Source organism: Halichoerus grypus, chromosome 6 (genome assembly GCF_964656455.1).
Source record: "Halichoerus grypus chromosome 6, mHalGry1.hap1.1, whole genome shotgun sequence".
Classification (NCBI taxonomy): domain Eukaryota; kingdom Metazoa; phylum Chordata; class Mammalia; order Carnivora; family Phocidae; genus Halichoerus; species Halichoerus grypus.
The window spans coordinates 78,768,314-78,788,871 of NC_135717.1; the positions used below are offsets into that span (position 1 = coordinate 78,768,314).

The 20,558-nt window shown below is 35.9% G+C and overlaps 1 protein-coding gene across 1 annotated transcript in view; it reads left to right on the plus strand.

The window, feature by feature from the left end:
- KDM5A (lysine demethylase 5A) overlaps positions 1–20,558 on the plus strand; it is a 93,011-nt gene that overhangs the window by 3,847 nt on the left and 68,606 nt on the right. Inside the window, exons 3-8 of the mRNA XM_036092409.2 lie at positions 947–1,069; positions 9,439–9,609; positions 11,625–11,759; positions 17,100–17,205; positions 18,348–18,439; positions 19,041–19,199. Of these exons, the coding sequence (XP_035948302.1) occupies positions 947–1,069; positions 9,439–9,609; positions 11,625–11,759; positions 17,100–17,205; positions 18,348–18,439; positions 19,041–19,199 (786 nt within the window). The remainder of the gene's footprint in view (positions 1–946; positions 1,070–9,438; positions 9,610–11,624; positions 11,760–17,099; positions 17,206–18,347; positions 18,440–19,040; positions 19,200–20,558) is intronic.

Consider the following 20,558-nt stretch of genomic DNA (forward strand, 5'->3'; position numbering starts at 1 on the left):
ATATTTTATCAGAGGTTTTCAGAGGTTATTTTTAACTTTAACAGAACTTTTCCAGGACTGTTAATCTGATTTATTAACTCTCTCTTTAAATATTACTAGTCTCTTAAATTTTCTAGATTGAAGTCTATTTAAATATTGCTGTTTTTCCTCTCTCCCGGGTTATCAGAAGATACTTCAGTGTGGTAGAAAAGTGTTTCAGAGTACAAAAGAGAAATCTTAGCTAGCTGAGGCTTAATATGTCATAGTGAAGTTTTTTTTTTTTCCCCATGATGCTTCTGAAACATTTATTTTCTGAGATTTTATTTATTTTTTCCGTTTAGTCTCTTGTAATTAGATACATGAAGGATCTTTTTTTTTTTTTTTTTTTAAAGATTTTATTTATTTATTCATGAGAGACAGAGAGAGAGAGAGAGAGAGAGAGAGGCAGAGGGAGAAGCAGGCTCCCAAGGAGCAGGGAGCCTGATGCGGGACTCGATCCCAGGACCCTGAGATCATGACCTGAGCCGAAGGCAGATGCTTAACCATCTGAGCCACCCAGGCGCCCAGATACATGAAGGATCTTAATATCAGTGGGGTGGAGAATTGGTGTACCTGAGGTAGGCATATTTTCTACGGATGAAATGATAGAATGCTTAGAAACAGAATAATCTGATTTACTAAATTTTCTGGTTAGCTTAAAGTTAAGCCAACTTTTACAAAAAAATCGCTTTGGTTGATTAAATATAAGAACATTTCTAATATATTAGGGAGTGACTTTTTTGCCTTAGTGAATAAAGTTTATTAGAAGTATTTTGTTTTTTATTGCCTTATTTTACAGGATTGGACTAAGCAATAATGAAGTCTTTGGATTTCTTTAGAGAAATGAGTACCTTTGTTAAGTAAAACTCATTTATTTTCAATCATAACTTAATTCCTATTTCTGATTTCTGTTTTTTAATAATCTTAGGCAATGACCAGAGTGAGACTGGACTTCTTGGATCAATTAGCAAAATTTTGGGAACTCCAAGGATCTACTTTGAAGATTCCAGTGGTGGAGAGAAAAATCCTGGATCTGTATGCTTTGAGCAAGGTGAGGCTTGTACTTGGTTTAGAAATTGGAGCAGAGGCTAGTAAATCTATGAAATGAGGAATTTCCAATAAACTTGATGGAAAACATCGTTTCCTGTGCAGCATTTGTTTGACAATGAAATACAAGCATGAGTAAATGTAAATGACAGATTTTGAAGTTATCTTTAAAATTATTTTATATTATAAGACTTATTTAATGACAGATTAGTGGTCTCTATGATAAACAATATGCAAAAGAAATGACACCAATCTATTAATATTATCTTGGTGTTGAGTGTATAATGTTTTATGTTGACCTTGTCATCTTTTTTCTACTTCTTAATTGAAAATTTGTTATATTAAAAGAGATTCATGTTACTCACCATTCTCATGTGTGATATCTATCAATATCGGTAAGTAGTGCTAATGGTTAACTGAAGCCAGCATTATCCAGAATGAATAAGAGTTTGAAAACTTAAGGGTGAAGAGTTTAGACTAATTTTTGCCTAAACTTGTTAACTTTGTTCCTAATGTGAAAAGAACTAACTGACCTGCAACAGCATTTAAATTACCTTCAAAACATGTTTTGTTAATACAATAATAAAAATTTATGATCCTTCTGACTTGTGAGTGAAGATAGCTTGATTATCTGAGGAACTTTGCAAAGTATCTTTTTCTGTGTGGCCTTTCATATCCTCTGATTGATAAACTGTTTTGAAATAAAGTGTTACTCAAATTATAGAGTTAATTTTGGAGATTTCACTTTCAAGGAAAAACAAGACAAACATATTTAAGTTATTTTTTGTAATACATTTTAAATTTAGTGTCAGGTCACAATGCTCTAAAAATTTTATATTAAATTTTATACTAAAACTAAAAAAAAAAGTATTATATTTGGCTGACAGCTGGTGAGCATCTCTGGAGTTTGTGTTATTATAGACATGATTTTGAAACACTTTCCACTAGTTTATAATGGGAAGCGAATTTTCAGTTATCAGGTCTCAGTCATTAATTTCTCATTTGATGGTTTCCTGTGTTGATTAAATTATCACTTTGTTTTATTATTTTTTTCTTTCTTTCTTTTTTTTTTTTAAGATTTTATTTATTTATTTGAGAGAGAGAGAATGAGAGACAGAGAGCATGAGAGGGAGGAGGGTCAGAGGGAGAAGCAGACTCCCTGCCAAGTAGGGAGTCCGATGTGGGACTTGATCCCGGGACTCCAGGATCATGACCTGAGCCGAAGGCAGTCGCTTAACCAACTGAGCCACCCAGGCGCCCTGTTTTATTATTTTTAATAATAAAAAGTGTTACTCGGAATGTCTATAATTTAATGGAGTTTTGCATTAACAATTACTGTTTATAATCAGTGCAGCAAGGAACATTCATTCTAGCCCTTAAAAACTTTTTTTTTGGTCAGTGTAATACTTTTTAAAATATAAGGCTTAAAATGAAAAGCAGCATTCTTCCTCTTCACCTCTCCACTCCCATTCCCAGTCCTCAGAACTAATTACTTTCAATTCTTTTAGCTGTTTCTGATTTAGATCTTTGTTATTTCCAAATAATATGCTCATGCTAGTTCTTCACTTTTCAGTTTTAAATATTATACACTGATTTTCTATTAGAGATGGAGAGTGGGTGTAAGAAACCTAAATCCTTACATACTTCCCCTCTTCCATTCTAGTGTAGTTAGATCAAATTTTTTTTTTTAAAGATTTTATTTTTAAGTAATCTCTACCCCCAGCATGGGGCTCCAACTTACAACCCCCAAATCAAAAGTTGCATGCTCCATGAACTGAGCCAGCTGAGTGTCCTAGATCAATTTTTTATTAATCAGAAGTTATTACTGTGACTATAAATACAAATATTGTTTGTACCTGAGCCTTATAGTGTGCTATGATTGTTTTCCTTACAATTTTTATTTTCCTTGGAGTTAATAATCCCCCTCCCTATTTTTATTTTTTAAGTTTTCTTTGTAACCATCAAAAATTTATTTTCAGATTTTCCAGCAGCAGTATAAATCTTTACCTGTCAGGTAATCTGTCAGTTCCATTTTTTCTTGGAGCCATTTCTCTGGAGTTCTTTTTTCTGCTCCAGCCCAGATTCCTTGTTCTTTAAGGTCGGCTGTCAGCTTGGAACCTCCTTTTGCTTTTATCATTCTGGGAATTCCCTTTGCCTCTCCCTTTATTTCAAGTCTTCATATTATTTGGTTTCCTCCTATTTTGGTGAAGCATTTCTTCTGTTAGTTTCTTAAACAAGAAGATAAATGGAATGTAAATTTTTTGCTTATTTAAAAGTGTTCTACACTTTAGTGGTAGTTTGGTGAGGTTTAGAAGTCTAAGTTGTAAATTGTTTTCCTTTAGTATTTTGAAAGCTTTACTCCATAATCTTTCAGCTTTCAGTGTTACTGTTGAGAGACTGATGCTATATTAATTATTTTTCCTTCCTATGTGGCTTTCTTTTTCTTGAAGATGTAGAATCTAATCTTTATTCCCAGTGCCTTGAGATTTCACAGTGGTAAATGCACTGGTGTGTGTTTATTTTCATTGTATACATACATGTTTATTTACTTATTTATTGTTTTGCTTTTTATCACATTTTTAAACACTTAATAGATGGACATCTGTTCCTTGATGTTTCATCTTTGTTCATCTGTCATCCTTAAAATGAAAGTCTAGAATCTTCAGCACTAATTTTAAGTCCACCTGAACATTTAATAATGAACAAAGCTTTTAAATTTACCTTTTATTTTTGTCTAAGTCTTCATGAAGTTTATTGTAAGTAGGGTCATCATAAGGGAATTTGTGAATCATTCCAGTCAGTGATTCTAAGACTTTCATCTTTTTGCTGTCTTTCTCAGTGGCACAGCTATGCAGGAGACCTCTCCAAGCAAAAGCAAAATTTTAGTAGCCGTTGATCTCGGATCCAGTTTTAGCTCCATGTGATGTGCCATATTGTCTTCCTCCATTTATACCCAAACTACTGCCTTCTTCATAGCCTTCCTGATACCCTTCTCTATGAAACCACTTCTGAGGAGAGAATTCCACTATCTCATTTAATACTTTCATTGCACTTGATAACTTTTCTTTTTTTTAAACTTGGGTATAGGCACTGGGGCATGTATGTTTAATTCTTTTTTTTAAGTAACATATAATGTATTATCTGTTTCAGGGGTACAGGTCTGTGATTCATCACTCTTACACAACACCCAGCACTCACCACAACACATACTCTCCACAGTGTCCATCACCCAGCCACCCCATCCCCCCACCCCCTCCCCACTTGATAACTTTTCTTATCTGAACTCATGTCTTTGAGGTCTTAAAACTTTTCTTGTATTTTCTGTAGTCTTTGATAATTTCTTCCACTTATCTTTTCTCTCTTTCTGAACTTTTATTAGTTGGATGTTAGACTAATAACTTGATGTTAGACTATTAGAGTATTAGACTTATCCTATAGTTTGCTTACCTATTTCTCTTAGGTTAGAGTTCCTTCTTTTCAAACTCTCCTGAGAGTAAATCTCTAGTCTTGTCCTGGGATTGGAGAGCAGTAGTTGCTTGGCTGTGCTGACTGGAGGAGGTCTGATTGCTTTTATACAGGTTTTCAGCCAGTCCTGTTCTCTATTTATTGCCATCTCTGATTTTATTTTATTTTATTTTTTTAAGATTTTATTTATTTACTTGGCAGAGGGATAGCGAAAGTGAGAGCCCAAGCAAGGGGGAGTGGCAGGCAGAGGAAGAGGGAGAAACAGGCTCCCCACTGAGCAAGGAGCCCAACTCCGGGCTCTATCCCAGGACCCTGGGATCATGACCTGAGCCGAAGGCAGACGCTTAACCGACTGAGCCACCCAGGTGCCCCACCATCTCTAATTTTAAAGGGATTGTTGCTTCCATTTCTTAGGCCTTTCCAGGCTCTGTATTGGAAAAGCTTCTCCTTGGCTTTCTTCTGTTGAAGGTGCTTGGTTGGTTTTTGATATTGCCTGTTAGATTATCACTTGTGTATCTGCTTTCTCTTGGTCCTATGCCTTTTTGTTCCTTTACTGTCTTTTCAGTGGAGGCTTGAGAGGGAACTTTTAAGTAGAAAACTACCGCTACTTTATGTCTGTTAAGATTGTCTTCTACTGGCCAGACTTAGTTTTTTTTACATTGGATGGAAATTTTGGCCTCAGTTGACATTATTCTTTGGTCAAGTATTGATTAAGGGCTTGTTTCCATTTTGTTCAGTTTATCTTTGCATGTCATGTATCTTTTTATAGGGTATGGCTTATAAGTGATATTTTTCTAGTGATAATGGTGTGATACAGTTCATGACAAAATGGAGTAAATGGTTTTATATTTTGAAAAAAAAAATTTTTTTAAAGATTTTATTTATTTATTTGACAGAGAGAGACACAGTGAGAGAGGGAACACAGCAGGGAGAGTAGGGAGGGGGAAGCAGGCTTCCCGCTGAGCAGGAAGCCCGATGCGGGGCTCAATCCCAGGACCCTGGGATCATGACCTGAGCAGAAGGCAGACGCTTAACGACTGAGCCACCCAGGCACCCCTATTTTGAAATTTTTTAAATTTATTTTTATTTTATTTTTTATTATTTTTTATTATTAACACATAATGTATTATTTGTTTCAGGGGTACAGTCTGTGATTCGTCAGTCTTACACAATTCACAGCGCTCACCATAGCACATACCCTCCCCAGTGTCCATCACCAGCCACCCCATCTCTCCCACCCCACTCCACTCCAGCAACCTTCAGTTTGTTTCCTGAGATTAAGAGTCTCTTATGGTTTTTCTCCCTCTCAGGTTTTGTCTTACTTCATTTTTTTCCTCTCTTCCCCTATGATCCTCTGCCTTGTTTCTCAAATTCCACCTATCAGTAAGATATGATAATTATCTTTCTCTGATTGACTTATTTTGCTTAGCATAATACCCTCTAGTTCCATCCACGTCATTGCAAATGGCAAGATTTCTTTTTTTTTTTTTAAAGATTTTATTTATTTATTTGACAGAGAGAGTTAGCGAGAGCAGGTACACAAGCAGGGGGAGTGGGAGAGGGAGAAGCAGGCTTCCCGCCAAGCAGGGAGCCCGATGTGGGGCTCGATCCCAGGACCCTGGGGTCATGACCTGAGCCGAAGGCAGATGCTTAACGGCTGAGCCACCCAGGCACCCTGATTTCATTTTTTTTTTTTTTTGATGGCTGCATTATATTTTGAAATTATACATGATAATTCTTGACTCTGTCAGCTGAAGAAAAACGTGCTAAGTTTTGTGTGTTTTTATAGTATCAGGCCCTGTTAGATTGTTAGAGTGTTTGTATGCACGAAGCCGAAGTCATAGTGTTGATTTCTTTGTGAGATAGTTTTATCTTATTTCTTAGCCATACTCTGTGCTGGCTGTCATTTTCACAACTGCATGCCAGTAAGCATCTTAACTGGATGGGACAGCCTGACTGGATCCATGCAGATGTATCATTACTAATGGAAATTTAACTTAAAGTGCTTTGCATACAAACTAGAGTAGTATGTAATGGTGATAAATGTATTGTATAATGAAGATTACAAAGAGAGTTTCTGTTTCCTTTCGGACTCCTCCCCACTTGCTTCAACCACATTGGCTTCCTTATTGTTCCTCAGACATTTGAGGTGTGCTGCTAACATGGGGCTCCTGCTCTGACTATTCCCTGTATGTCTGCTTGGGTGACTGTTTCACCTTGAAGGAGTCTTTGCTCAAATTTCACCTTTATAATGAAGTTTTTTGTGACTGTTTAATACTTTAGTTAAACCCTCACTTTGCTACTTGTGAGGTCTTTTAACTGCTTTTTAAAGTTTCTTCTGTGGGATTTATCACTTTAAAATATACATACTATGTTTATGGCCTGTTTTTCCTGCTAGAATGTAAGCACCATGAGGGCAAAGATCTTTGTTTTATTCACAGATGGATCTCAAGCACCCAGAACAGTACTTGACAGTACAGAAGCACTGGAAAGATGTGAATGAAAGGCATCCTGATTCATGCAGTTGCTTCCAGACAGCCTTCTAAAATGCCCTCATTGTGTTTTCCTCTACACTACAACATTGGAAAAATAAACTTTTTTCTCATTATAATTTTCCCCTGGCTAGCCTTTTTAAAGAGAGGCGGCTTTTCTGAGGATGTGCTAAAAGAAGCTAAAGAATTAGAGATGTGTTCAGCTCTTGTGCACGTGAACTTATGTGTTGCCACCAAGCTTTCACATATTTCAGTAGAGGGAAATTTTGCTTTGGTATAGGTTCATCTTTGTCTATAAGAGCATTGTAGAGTATAAGAGCTCAAAACGTTCATTTATTTATAGCATTCACACCCCCCACTTGCTCACACACACATAGACATTATAATACTGCTAACGTTGACACAGTGCTTATTTTGTCCTGGTGCTTTTCATGTTTTATTTCATTTGTCTTCACAACTGCCTCATAATAAAGTGTAAGTGCTGTTAAGTTACTAATATTTTAATAATAGGAGGACCCCGAAGTGCAAATTATGACATAACTAGCCCAAGGTCACGCAGTTACTAAGTAGTGGAGTTGAGATTTGAACTCTGGCAGTCTGGCTCCACAGGCCATGTTCTTAACCTTTTTATACAAAATTGTGGTAAAATATGCATAGCATAACAGTTACCATTTTTTTAAGTGTATAATTTAATGGCATTAAGTACATTCAAAATGTTGTACAACCATCACTCCAAAACTTCCCCTCTCCCTTCAGGCCCCTGGTGTAAAACCTCTCTTCTACTTCCTTTCTCTATAAACTTCTTTATTTCTAGGTATTTCATGTAAGTGGAATCATATAATATTCATCTTTTTGTGTTTGAGCATAATGTTTTCAAGGATCCATGTTGTCACATGCATCAGTTTCATTCCTTTTTAAGGATGAATAATATTCCATTATATGTATATATTAGATTTTGTTTATTCATTCATCTCTTGATGGACCTTTGGGTTGTTTCCACCATTTGACTCTTGTGAGTAATGCTGCCGTGAACATTGGTTTGCATCTGTTTAACCCTGTTTTCACTTTTTTTGGGTGGAATTGTTGAATCATGTAATTCTATGTTTAATTTTTCTTTTAACTTTTTAAAAAAAATTTTAAAAGATTTTATTTGTCAGAGAGAGAGAGAGGGAGAGAGCACAAGCAGTGGCAGGCAGAGAGAGAAGCAGGCTCCGCGCTGAGCAAGGAGCCTGATTTGGGACTCGATCCCAGGACCCTGGGATCATGACCTGAGCCAAAGGCAGACGCTTAACGGCTGAGCCGCCCAGGCGTCCCAACTTTTTTTTTTTTAAGTAAGCTTTACGCCCAATGGGGGGCTTGAACTCACAACCCTGACATGAAGTTACATGCTCCACTGACTGAGCCAGCCAGGCACCCCTCTCTTAACTTTTTTTGATACAGAGAAATAACAGTAGTGTACACTCAAGGAAATTTTTTTTTTTTTTTTTTAAAGATTTTATTTATTTATTCATGAGAGACAGAGAGAGACAGGCAGAGGGAGAAGCAGGCTCCCAAGGAGCAGAGAGCCCGATGCGGGACTCGATCCCAGGACCCTGGGATCATGACCTGAGCCGAAGGCAGACGCTTAACCATCTGAGCCACCCAGGCGCCCCTCAAGGAAATTTTTTTGAGTTCAAATAACCATGTCATAGTCCTTTTTATTTTATCATCAGTCAACTGAAGACTGCCTATGTTTTAGAGTGTGAGAGATGTAGAGTATCACTCTAGTGCCTGGTTTGATGTGAGCATTCAGCCAAATTGTCCAATTTATCTTAACTCTTCCTACGTTAATACATCCTGTACTATATTTTCTAGTAAGTCTATCACTGTAATCTGATCTTTCCCCATCATTCCTTCATAATCTTCCATGTAAAACTCCTTTTGAAAAATTACAGGCTTTTCTAAAATAGCCTTTGAATCCACTTTTTCCTTGACATTTTTGTTAAAATTCTGTAAGTTATTTGGTACATTTCCCAATTTCAGGATTTATGTTCATTTCGTACTATATAACTTACATTTATGTTTATGTTTGTTTTTGTTTTAATTCTTATTTTATATTTTGAGTTTCTTGTGGATATCGAGTACATAAATCTGTTTAGTTTTCTCAAGGTGTATAATGTACAAAGTGTAAATTCATTAAATGTATTTGAATGCGAAAATGGGCACATTAACATTAATTAAATAGTAGAGTTCAAAACTTCCAAAAATCATTCATTTCATACTTTAAATGTTGACAGGTTTCAATTTTGTCAGATATTTGTGGAAAGGAAATTAGAAATCTAAGCTCAGAATAATTTTTCTATTTAGCAGGCAAGATACAGATTCAGAATACGTGAATCTGCCTTCTTTCTCTAAATAGTTTTTACTTTCTTTTCAGATTGTTGCCAGCAAAGGAGGTTTTGAAATGGTCACAAAAGAGAAGAAATGGTCTAAAGTGGGTAGTCGCTTGGGATATCTGCCGGGAAAAGGAACTGGGTCTCTTTTGAAGTCACATTATGAAAGAATTCTCTACCCATATGAACTTTTCCAATCTGGTGTCAGCCTTATGGTGAGATGCATCTTTTTTTTTTTTTTTTTTTTTAGGAGTAGATAAATCCAGTCTGCCAAATATGAATGTTAGACTGTGTTCACCGTAACAAGTTAGCAGTTTGCTAAGCATAGCAAGTTAAAAAGATTTCTCCAGGTACCAATATTTGGGGTGGCAAGGTGTGGTTTAAAAATTGCAGCTAGTTTTGGTGGTTTACAAGATGAAGGCCAATGGGAATGAAGGATGTTTTCTTATTTATTTAAAATAAATTCTCATTACTTAAGCTTTTTGAAAAATTCCTCCTTTGGTTTCATGTATTTTTTTAACAGCTTTTTGAGGTTATAATTTGCATACTGTAGAATTCAGTCATTGTAGATACACAGTCAGTAAGCTTTAATAAATTATACATTTATGCAGTGATCACCACAGCTCAGTTTTAGAATATTTCCATCAGCCCAGGAACTTCCTTTGTGTTTGCTTGTAGTTGGTTCCTGTTCGTACCCCCAAACCCAGATAAACACTTGATTTGCTTTCTGGCTCGGTAGTTTTTTGCCTTTGTAGAAATTTCACATAGATGGAATTATACAATATAATTTTGTGTCTGGCTTCTTTCACTTAGCCTAATGTTTTCAAGGTTCATCTATGTTTTAGCCTGTATTAGTACTTCATTCCTTTTATGGCTGAATAATAGTCCATTGTATGGATATACCATATTTGTTTATCCATTTACCAGTCGGTGGACAGTTGGATTGTTTCCAGTTTATGGCTATTATGAATAAATGCTATGAATATTCATGTATAAGTCTTTGTGTGGACATATGTTTTCATTTCTCTTGGGTAGATACCTAGGAGTGGAATTGCTGGGTTATATGGTAAGTTTATGTTTAACTTTTTAAGAAACTGCCGAACTGTTTTCCAAAGTGGCTGAACCATTTTACATTCCCACCAGTAATGTAGAGGCTTCCAGTTTCTTCACGTCTTTGCCAACACTTGGTATTGTCAGTTTTTTTGCTTATAGCCATTCTAGTGGCTGTGTAGTGGTATCTCATTGTGGTTTTAATTTTCATTTCCCTAATGACCAATGGTGTTGTGCATCTTTTCATGTGCATATTAGCCATTTGTATATCTTCCTTGATGAAGTGTCTGTTCTGATCTTTTTTTTAATTGGATTGTTTGTCATCTTACACTTGTTTTAAGAGTTTGCTATATAATCTGGATACAAGTCTTTTATCAGGTATATGATTTTACAAATACTTTCTGCTAGTCTGTGGTTTATCTTTTCATTTTTATAATGGTGTCTGTTTGAAGAGTAGTTTATTAATTTCCTTCCCCCCCTTCTATGGATTGTGCTTCTGTTGTCATATCTAAGAAATCTTTTCCTAACCCAAGGCCCCAAAGATACTCTTTTTTGTTGTCATCTAGAAGTTTTATGGTTTTAGCTTTTATATTTAGGTCTGAGATCATTTTGAGTTTTTTTTTTTGTATGTGTATAGTAGGAGGTAGAAGTATTTCATTTTGGGGAAGGGAGGGGAAATGTATATGTATATGAATATTCAGTTGTACCAGTGTCATGTTTAAAAGACTACTATCCTTTTCCTGTTGATTTACCTGGGCACCTTTGTTGAAAATCAGTTGACTACAAATGTGGGTTTATTTCTGGTCTCTGTTTTGTTTTTTGGTCTGTATACTTACCCTAACACCAGTACTATACTGGTCTCGAGTACTGTAGCCTTATAGTAAGTTTTGATAATCCAATAGTGTTAGTCTTCCAACTTGGTTCTTCTTTTTTCAGAATATCCAAAGATTTTGCATTTCCACATAAATTTTAGAAATTTACTTCTCAATTTCTACAACAAAAGCCTGCTAGGATTTTGATAGGGATTGTCTTGAATCTATAGATCAATTTGGTGGGTAGAATTGTCATCTGGTTTCATGTAGTTTTGGGGATTTATTGGAAATTTATTACTTTTCCCCTGATTCTCCAGTCTGATTTCTTATCAGTGAACCTGTTCTCTTTCTGTGCTCTGATTCTTTAGGGTGTACAGATGCCTAATTTAGATCTTAAGGAAAAAGTAGAGCCTGAGGTTCTTGGCACTGATGTCCAAACTTCCCCAGAGCCAGGCACAAGAATGAACATTCTGCCGAAGAGAACAAGGCGTGTCAAGTCTCAGGTATCAACTTCCATGGATCATTTTTTTTTTTTTTTAAAGATTTTATTTATTTATTAGAGAGAGAATGAGAGACAGCACGAGAGGGAAGAGGGTCAGAGGGAGAAGCAGACCCCCCGCTGAGCAGGGAGCCCGATGCGGGACTCGATCCCAGGACTCCAGGATCATGATCTGAGCCGAAGGCAGTCGCTTAACCAACTGAGCCACCCAGGCGCCCCCATGGATCATTTTTAACAGGAGTTTTAAGTGTATTGACTGCAGAACAATTTTGTGGTTATTGGAGTCATTCACGTACTATTTTTTAGAACGTGAAGAAATCTGTCTTTCATTTACCTTTAAGATGAACAGGAAGAAATTGTAAAATTCAGTCTGATTTAGAAAATTTTTTGTTAATTTTGAACAGTTTTGACGAGGAGGACAAATCAGAGGGTGACTCTGGGTACTGTAGGGCCAGTGTTATAGACATGCTGATGAACTGTAGTATATTTTATTTTCGTGGTTAGCAAAAATGAGAGGAGTAGGAAAGGGTGGTTTTATTTTTCATTCATTCCTTTAAAAGCTAGAGTATAAGTTTTAGTGTTTGAACCATTCCAATGTTAACTTCTGTAGTGTTCTTGTAGCCTAAAATAATTTCATCAGAAGAAAAATGCCCTAATTTCTTCTTGTCTGCATCTGTCCTCCTTTCCCCATTCTCATTTGTGGTCCTCAGAGTGTGTTTTTTTTTCAATATTTTATTTATTTATTTGAGAGAGAGCACAAGCAAGGGTGAGAGGGCAGAGGGAGAGGGAGAAGCAGACTCCCCGCTGAGCAGGGAGCCTGATGTGGGGCTTGATCCCAGGACCCTGGGATCATGACCTGAGCCGAAGGCAGATGCTTAACCGACTGAGCCACCTAGGTGCCCCCTCAAAAGTGTGTTTTTAAAGTTGACAGGTCCATAGGTTGGGACAGTAAGATGCTGCTTTCCTTGCTCTGAATTTATGCTCCTTAAATAATCTCCTGAATAATAATTTAGCTTCTTAGGTACTTTGATAAGAGAAGGGTAGGTGTCTTGGATTGAGAATGTGAATTCAGTGGAAATTCACTGGAAAGTGAATTATAAATTTATGTTCATTTATTAGTAAATTACCAATATGTAATATAAATTGTTTAGTAATTCATAATTAAATTATTTTATTGCATTATAGTATAATTATAATTTATATTTAGCATAATGAGAATTCTTAGTTATAAACCATTACAAATTAGTAAACTCTGGTTTAGTCATTAAGTGATTTTTATTATTGTGGTTGATCTCAAAAGTTCTAATTATCTTTGGGTGTATAGTGATGATTCTATTTCAACACCTGAAACACTTGAAGACTAGTCTCTGACTTGGTGACTCAGTTTTGAAGAGTTGCCCCAGTTGGCCCTGCTCCTCTAATGAGTTGACAGCTTGTGATGAAATTTCTTTGAATGTTCCTTTTGAAACCATGAAAAAGCGCTGTTGCTCATTGCCTATATATATGGAAAGGACAACATAGAATGTTTTTACTCATTGTAATAATTGTCATTGTAGTCAGATTGGTTGGTACCAGGTAGAAACTAGAACCATTGTTGGCTTTTCAATGAAGAATTTGTTCAACTCACAATTTGTCCTTAATTACTGTATTGCCTAGTCTGCCTCATTCTTAGTCTTCAATTTCAGAAAGAAGAGAAAGGCTTTCTGGTAGAACTCCTTCCACTTCTTGCCCCATACACAGAATTGTTGGTATTCATTCTTAATTTCTGCCAATCTCTGTGAGCAAAGGGTACCTTTGTCTCTAAGGATAATCTTCCCACATCTGTCCTTTCTGGCTTCTTTAGGGATTTTAATATATCACTTGTGAAATCTCTCTCTCTTACCTCTGTCTGCTGGATCTCCTCCTACCCCCAATGTAAATGTGTTTAAAGTCTCTGTCATCTTAAAACAAAATCTCCCTTCCTAGATTGTGCCTTACTCCTTGCCTCTTTTCATGAAGTTTCTTGAAAAACAGTCGATGTTGTTTCAGTTTCCTTAGTATCTGTTTAGCTTTTGTACTATGTAATCTGACATTGAGCTAAATCATTTTATTGAAACTGCACCACCCCAGTTACCACCGAGTTAATAATTATCAAAAGCTGAGGACCTTTTTTTATTTCTTCTTCATCTCTGGTCATACATACATTTAATACAGTTGTTGACTCCTCTCCTTGAAATTCAGTTAACTTGATTTTTCTTTGGCTTCCGTGATGCCTCTCTCGGTTATCCTCTTCACTCTCTGACCTCTCCTCAGTCATCTTTGTTCTGTCTTACCATTGCCCTTTACATGGTATTTTAAGTCTTTTCCTGTCTTTGTTCTCCCTAGCTGTCTTACCTACCCTATGATTTCGATTACTACCTGTACACTCAGGACTCCTAAATATGTCTTGACACCCATGTTTTTCTGTTTACCAGGGATGTGTGTGTGCCTATGGTATATGTATATTCCTGTATGCATATTGGTGGCCACAACAGGTATGCTGAATTCAGTGTATCTCAAACATTATCACCTTCTCTAAATCTATTTTTCCTTTGTTATTTTTTAGCTTAATGTCCATGACAAGCACAGCCATCCAATAGTATCTTAAACAAGAAACAGAAGTTATGAAAGTTATCCTACTCCCCTTTCTTCTATCACATCACTTGCTTTACTCCTCTATGATTGTTTTTATTCTTTTTTTTTTAAAGAATAGATAAATAATATTTATTTTAGAGAAAGAGAGAGAATGAAAGCACATGCAAGTGGGGGAAGGGGCAGAGGGAGAGGAAATCTCAAGCAGACTCTCTGTTGAGCACAGAGCCTGATGCAGGGCTGTCAAGAGTCAGATACTTAACCGACTGATCCACCCAGGCACCCCTGCTATGATTGTTTTTTCATCCGTGACCTCACTTGTGCGCTTTTTGAAAGCTGGATTCATAGTTTGTCTGTATGAAGGGTTATTAGACCCTTAACACATTTATACATTAGAATGAAGCCCATAATGCCAGTGTATCTCATTATTGGTGACACTAAGTTTGAGCCAGGTTTCTCCATTATACTTATTCTCTTTGTAATAAAAGTAATCAGGGTAAACTATAAGATAGTGTGAATAACCTGTCTTCCAGTAAAGTTTTACCCAGTGGTTTTCACATTCATTGATGATCTTACCTGAGTTAGTTGTTATGTTGGTGGTTGCAGGCTGGGTGATTTTCTAGCTCTGTCATTTTCTACATTTGTTAACATTTTTCTTTAAAGGAGAACTCTTCTCCCACACTTTCTTGAGGTATTTTTTTCATACAGTAAAATGTTTTATATCTTAAGTGTACAGTTTGGTGAATTTTGATGAATGTGTGTACCAGTGGGACCATGACTGACCCCTGCTCCTTTTTAGTATCACTATAGATCATGATTTTTTAAAAATATAATGTCTTGTAATTTATTACAATCTCTTATTCCTTTTTGATAATCCTGTTGTTCCAAATTTGGCTAATGGGAACCCCTTCAAGCTGGTTCATGATACTCTTTTGACATGTCTCCATCCTTTTTGAGCACTTATTTAGCACAAAAAGGGTCATTGTCTTCTTGCCTTGCTTTAGACCTGGAATCAGCCATTTCTCCACAGAATTCTGGTTCATTTTAGTGTGAAATGATATTTAGAAACCAAGATCTGAGCACAAGGTGTGCTTGTTCCTACTGGGATGCCATTGCTTTTGGTAGGCCCTTTTAGTGGTTAGGGCTGGGAAATAAAATTTAAAACATTATGAGTTTATATTTTCAGAAATGGACTGATAATTCCAGTTCTAATCTAGCATCACAGAGTTCTTTTGGTTTATGTCGTAGCTCTTTTCCTAGCTTTTTGAGTTGGAAACTTAATTTATTTCCATTCTTCTGTTTTGACTGAGATGTTTAAGACTATAAAACTTCCTGTGATCACTACTTTAATTTATTCTGGAGATTCTGATGTATAGTCTTTTTTTTGTTATCATTTTTAATAGGAAGTTAAAGATTTCTAACAGGTCTTTTTATTTTTTATTTTGTTACTTCTAGTTTTTATTCTATTAAGATCGAATAATGTTTTATTATTTGTACTTTTTGGAACATTATTGTCTGTCTGAAACGGTTATTGTGAGGATTAACTGATTAAAATACTTCTATATGGTACATAGTATCTACTTAGTGTATGTTAGGTTTTCTTATTTACTGTGCATTAATAGTGATGAATGTATAGTGTCGTGTTTATCATTGGACTGACTGTAGAGGTTGATTAGTATAATTAAATCAATCTACTAAAGTTTAAATATATATATTAAAATGCCATTTTGGTTGGTTTGGTTCTTATATGATCATAGACTTATAAAGTTTGTATTTTATCCTGATTTATTTTTATTCTTATTGACTGTATTTTTAATAAGTTTTAGTTATTTACTTAGTGTACATTCAGTGTGTATGGTCCATCTGAATTCATGGTGTAACATTTGCATCTATCAGGATGCTCTCATCTTCAAGTACTAGAGTGCCAAATGACATCAGCTTAAACATTAACAACACAATTTTCACATAAGGACACAGTTTTCACATAAGATTTCCAGAAATAGGTAGTTCTAGGATTGATGCAGCAACTGCACATTGCCATGAAGGGCCAGGCTCTTTCCATCTTTCTACCTTGCTTTCTTCAGTGTGTGGGTAGTATATCTCTTCCTAATTGCAATGTGGTTGTTAGAGTCCAGCGCAATGCTTTCACCAGGCTGAATCTCCTAACAGTAGGGAAGGAAGTTGGGGTAAAAGGCTTATTACTCTTTATAAGAAGCTTTCTCTTTTATTAGAAGATGAAAATCTTTCCCCAGGCTTCTAGTAGATGTTCTCTATGTCTCGTTGGTCTAGACCAGGATAACATTTCCTCTCCTAGCTAGGTCATCACTAACAAAGAGAAATGGCATGATTGGCTTAGGATAATCATTATTCATCTAATAGGATGGGTATATTGCCTTCTGATCAAAGATGGGTGTCCATTAGCAAAGTAGAAGTGAGGATTTCTATTATTACCAGTATTATACTGGTTATAACCAGTGGCATTTGTCTCTGGACAGAACCTAATTGACAGCTGTGCTTTTAATAAAGAGATTTTCTTTTGTGGAAAGGAAGCTGGGTGTTGCATAGTGCTTGGATGACTATTCAGCTGTTGTAATGAGGCAGTGAGTGAATTTAGAGAGAAGAAATAAAACATTTTTTTCTTCATATTGAAGAGGATCTTGAAACTTTCCTCGCGTAAGAAGATAAATGTATGAATCAGAATGATTAATGTGAGTTTTGTTTATTATTTTTTTAGTCAGAATCTGGAGAAGTGAACAGAAACACGGAACTGAAGAAACTTCGAATTTTTGGGGCTGGGCCTAAGGTCGTGGGCCTAGCAATGGGAGAAAAAGATAAAGAAGGTAAAATCTCTTATTCGGTCATGAAAAGAAATAAGGTATAGCCATATGGTTCTAATAAGATTCAAATATTTGAATTGCATTTTGCCTTGGGATTTTCTTATGAGTGTAAACATTGGAACGTCGTTCCTAGACGGATCACCTTTTATGGCATATAATCTTAAATTTAAGGCTTGAGGAACCATATTTTATTGAATTTTTGTAATATTTGGAAGAGAGAAATTTTCCTTTTCCATGTCTAATATGTTACACAGAAATTTATAGTTTCTAAAGGCTAGTTTAGGAGAGAATGGTGAAATGAATGGTTCTTACCTGGTGATCCATAGCTTATAACTTTTAAATTCAAAGACAGGATTCTCTGACCTTTAATAACAAAATGTACTGTGGAGAGCTTATGACTAAAATTCTAATTCTGATTTTGTTATTTTTCCATAAATAAACTGTGTTTGAAGAAAGCCTTGTACTCTCAGCTTAGTATGTTTGAAACTTTCTGAGTAAAATTGCTAATGCAAAGATCAAGTTCCACTATTCTCTCTATGTACATGTCAGTTTTAAAACTCTACAAAGATTGTGTTGGATTTGTTTTTAATGTATATGAATTTAATGAAATGCTGTAATCACAAGTCGTATTATTACCCTTTTCATGATATGAGAAATTAAGTCACAATTCAGATTGTGGACGAGAACTCTGGAGGGTCAGATGATATTGTCCCATCACTCTAAAAACATTCAGTGTGATAGGACCTACTAAATACATTATGATGTTTATTATCACCCTTCTAAGAATTAAGCAGTTTATCTTTTTCATTCTTGTACTTATTGCATTGGCTGGCAGTGATCTTAAAACTCGTCTCAATTAGTCCCTGATAAGCACTACATACAGGCAGTATAGAATTAGTAGTTAAGCTCTCTGGAGCTTGATTGCCTGGATTAGATTTCCAAATCTGCCACTGACTGGCTGTGTGATTTTGGGCAAGTTATCTAACTTCTCTATACCTTAGATTCTTTATCTTCAATGGGGATAATAGCATATCTACCTCATAGTGTTTTGAGATTTAATTTAAATTATTTTAAATAGTGTCTGGTCCATAGTAAGCTCTCAACATTAGTTTTTACTATTATTATATAACTATTTTTATTTCAAGATGAGGTCTCCCGAAGACGAAAAGTTACCAACAGGTCAGACGCATTTAACATGCAAATGAGACAACGGAAAGGAACTCTCTCTGTTAACTTTGTAAGTGTTCTGAGATGTGTCAGGAGGGAAAGGATTTATTTTTAGTTTTGCACTTTTTATCTCGTTATATATTGGTATGCCGTTTAGTTAGTTCATTTGGTTAGAAGACTAGATGGTAAATCTAAAGTCGCAGCTTTCATTTATGTAATGTGAACCTTGCTTTGTCTGTTTACATTGACTCTTTCCCTGAGTTATCCTCACATGTACCTTGTGAGTGAGAGAATGAATATGAATCTGTAAATTCTTGAGCTGTAATGTGGACAGTGCTCAGTATTCATTCTCTGTCAAAGAGTGTGTGTAGGAAGGATGACATGGTGTATTTTATTTATATAATTGACTTTCAAGTAACCTGGATTTGTGGTCTTTCTTTATTCCGATAACTTGATATGCTTTTATTAACTTGCCTGTAGAAGCACTGAGGAAATTGAGGAAGTTTTATGAAAACTTGTCTAAATACAATCATTTAAAAAATATTCAGGATTTAAGTTATGTGTACTTTTAGTGTACATTATTTTGTTTCAATTAAGGAGTTCCTGGTAAAAATTTAATATTATTATTATAGAAAATAGACTTTTATTTTATCTTGTTTGTTTTCTAACAGGTTGATCTCTATGTTTGTATGTTTTGTGGTCGGGGAAATAATGAAGATAAATTGCTTTTGTGTGATGGATGTGATGACAGCTATCATACATTCTGTTTAATTCCCCCACTACCTGATGTGCCCAAAGGAGACTGGAGGTGTCCTAAATGTGTTGCTGAGGTACAAGCCTAACCTTTACAGATCCTTTTTTAATTAACAGCAATGATGTTCACATACACACATACAGTAAACCCATTCTCAAAAGCTCTTGCTTTGTTCTTCAATGTTTAAAATCTCTGGGATTGGGGCACCTGGGTGGCTCAGTCATTAAGCGTCTGCCTTCGGCTCAGGTCATGATCCCAGGGTCCTGGGATCGAGCCCCATGTCCGGCTCCCTGCTCAGCGGCCAGCCTGCTTCTTCCTCTCCCACTCCCCCTGCTTGTGTTCCCTCTCTCGCTGTGTCTCTCTCTCTCTATCAAAAAATAAATAAAATCTTTAAAAAAAAAAAAAATCTCTGGGATTTTTTTAAGAGCAATATTGAATGAAAATATAATAATTGTATTGCGGCAGCTTACCTTTCAAAAGTTCTTTTTTTGACTATTGGTTAGATAATTCTGTTTATTGCTGAAGATGAATGATACTTTTATTCAGAACGTTAGTATTCTTGGAAAATAATAAAAATGAAGAAAAACTGTAGGTTATTTGTCTTTTTAAAATTAAAAAAAAATGTAAAAGACGTGAAGCTCTAGAACTTAGGATTTATGCATCCAGTTTTCATGTTACCAGATAAACTGATGGTATCTATTAGCTTGTTTAATTTTTACTTGATTATACTGGATTATTCTTATTGAAAGATTACAAAGACATTATTGTCCTGAAATACCTAATCTGCTTACTTTTTAATTTTTTTTTAATTTTTTTATTTTTTAAAGATTTTACTTATTTATTTGACAGAGACAGAGATAGCAAGAGCAGGAACACAAGCAGGGGGCGTGGGTGAGGGAGAAGCAGGCTTCCTGCTGAGCAGGGAGCCCAGTGTGGGACTCGATCCCAGGACGGTGGGATCATGACCTGAGCCGAAGGCAGACGCTTAACGACTGAGCCACCCAGGCGCTCCTGTTTACTTATTTTAACAAAATATTGTGATAGGACATGGAAGGGAAGGACTTGGCTGGGCTGTATATAGGTGTATTCAGAGCTTTGAGTTATTCTCAAGGTGAGATGATTCAGAAGCAGTTCTTCCCTGAGAATTTGTGTTAAAATACTGGTCAGGGTGATTGATGGTGTGAAACAACCATTCCTATAGCTAGATATTCTTGCAATCCAGTGGATATTCCTTTATTCATTATCTTTCCTTCATCCATGAACATTTATTTTCTCTGTAGCTAAATCCACTGAGAAACAGAATGATAGGCATCCCTAGGCTTGATTGCATGTCAGTAGTTCTCCTGGTGTTTGTCTTGGTGCCAGAGCTTAATGTCAGCTCCAGAGTCTGAAGCTCTCTCATTACCACCTTCCTTACGGAAGGCTGTGAAAATGT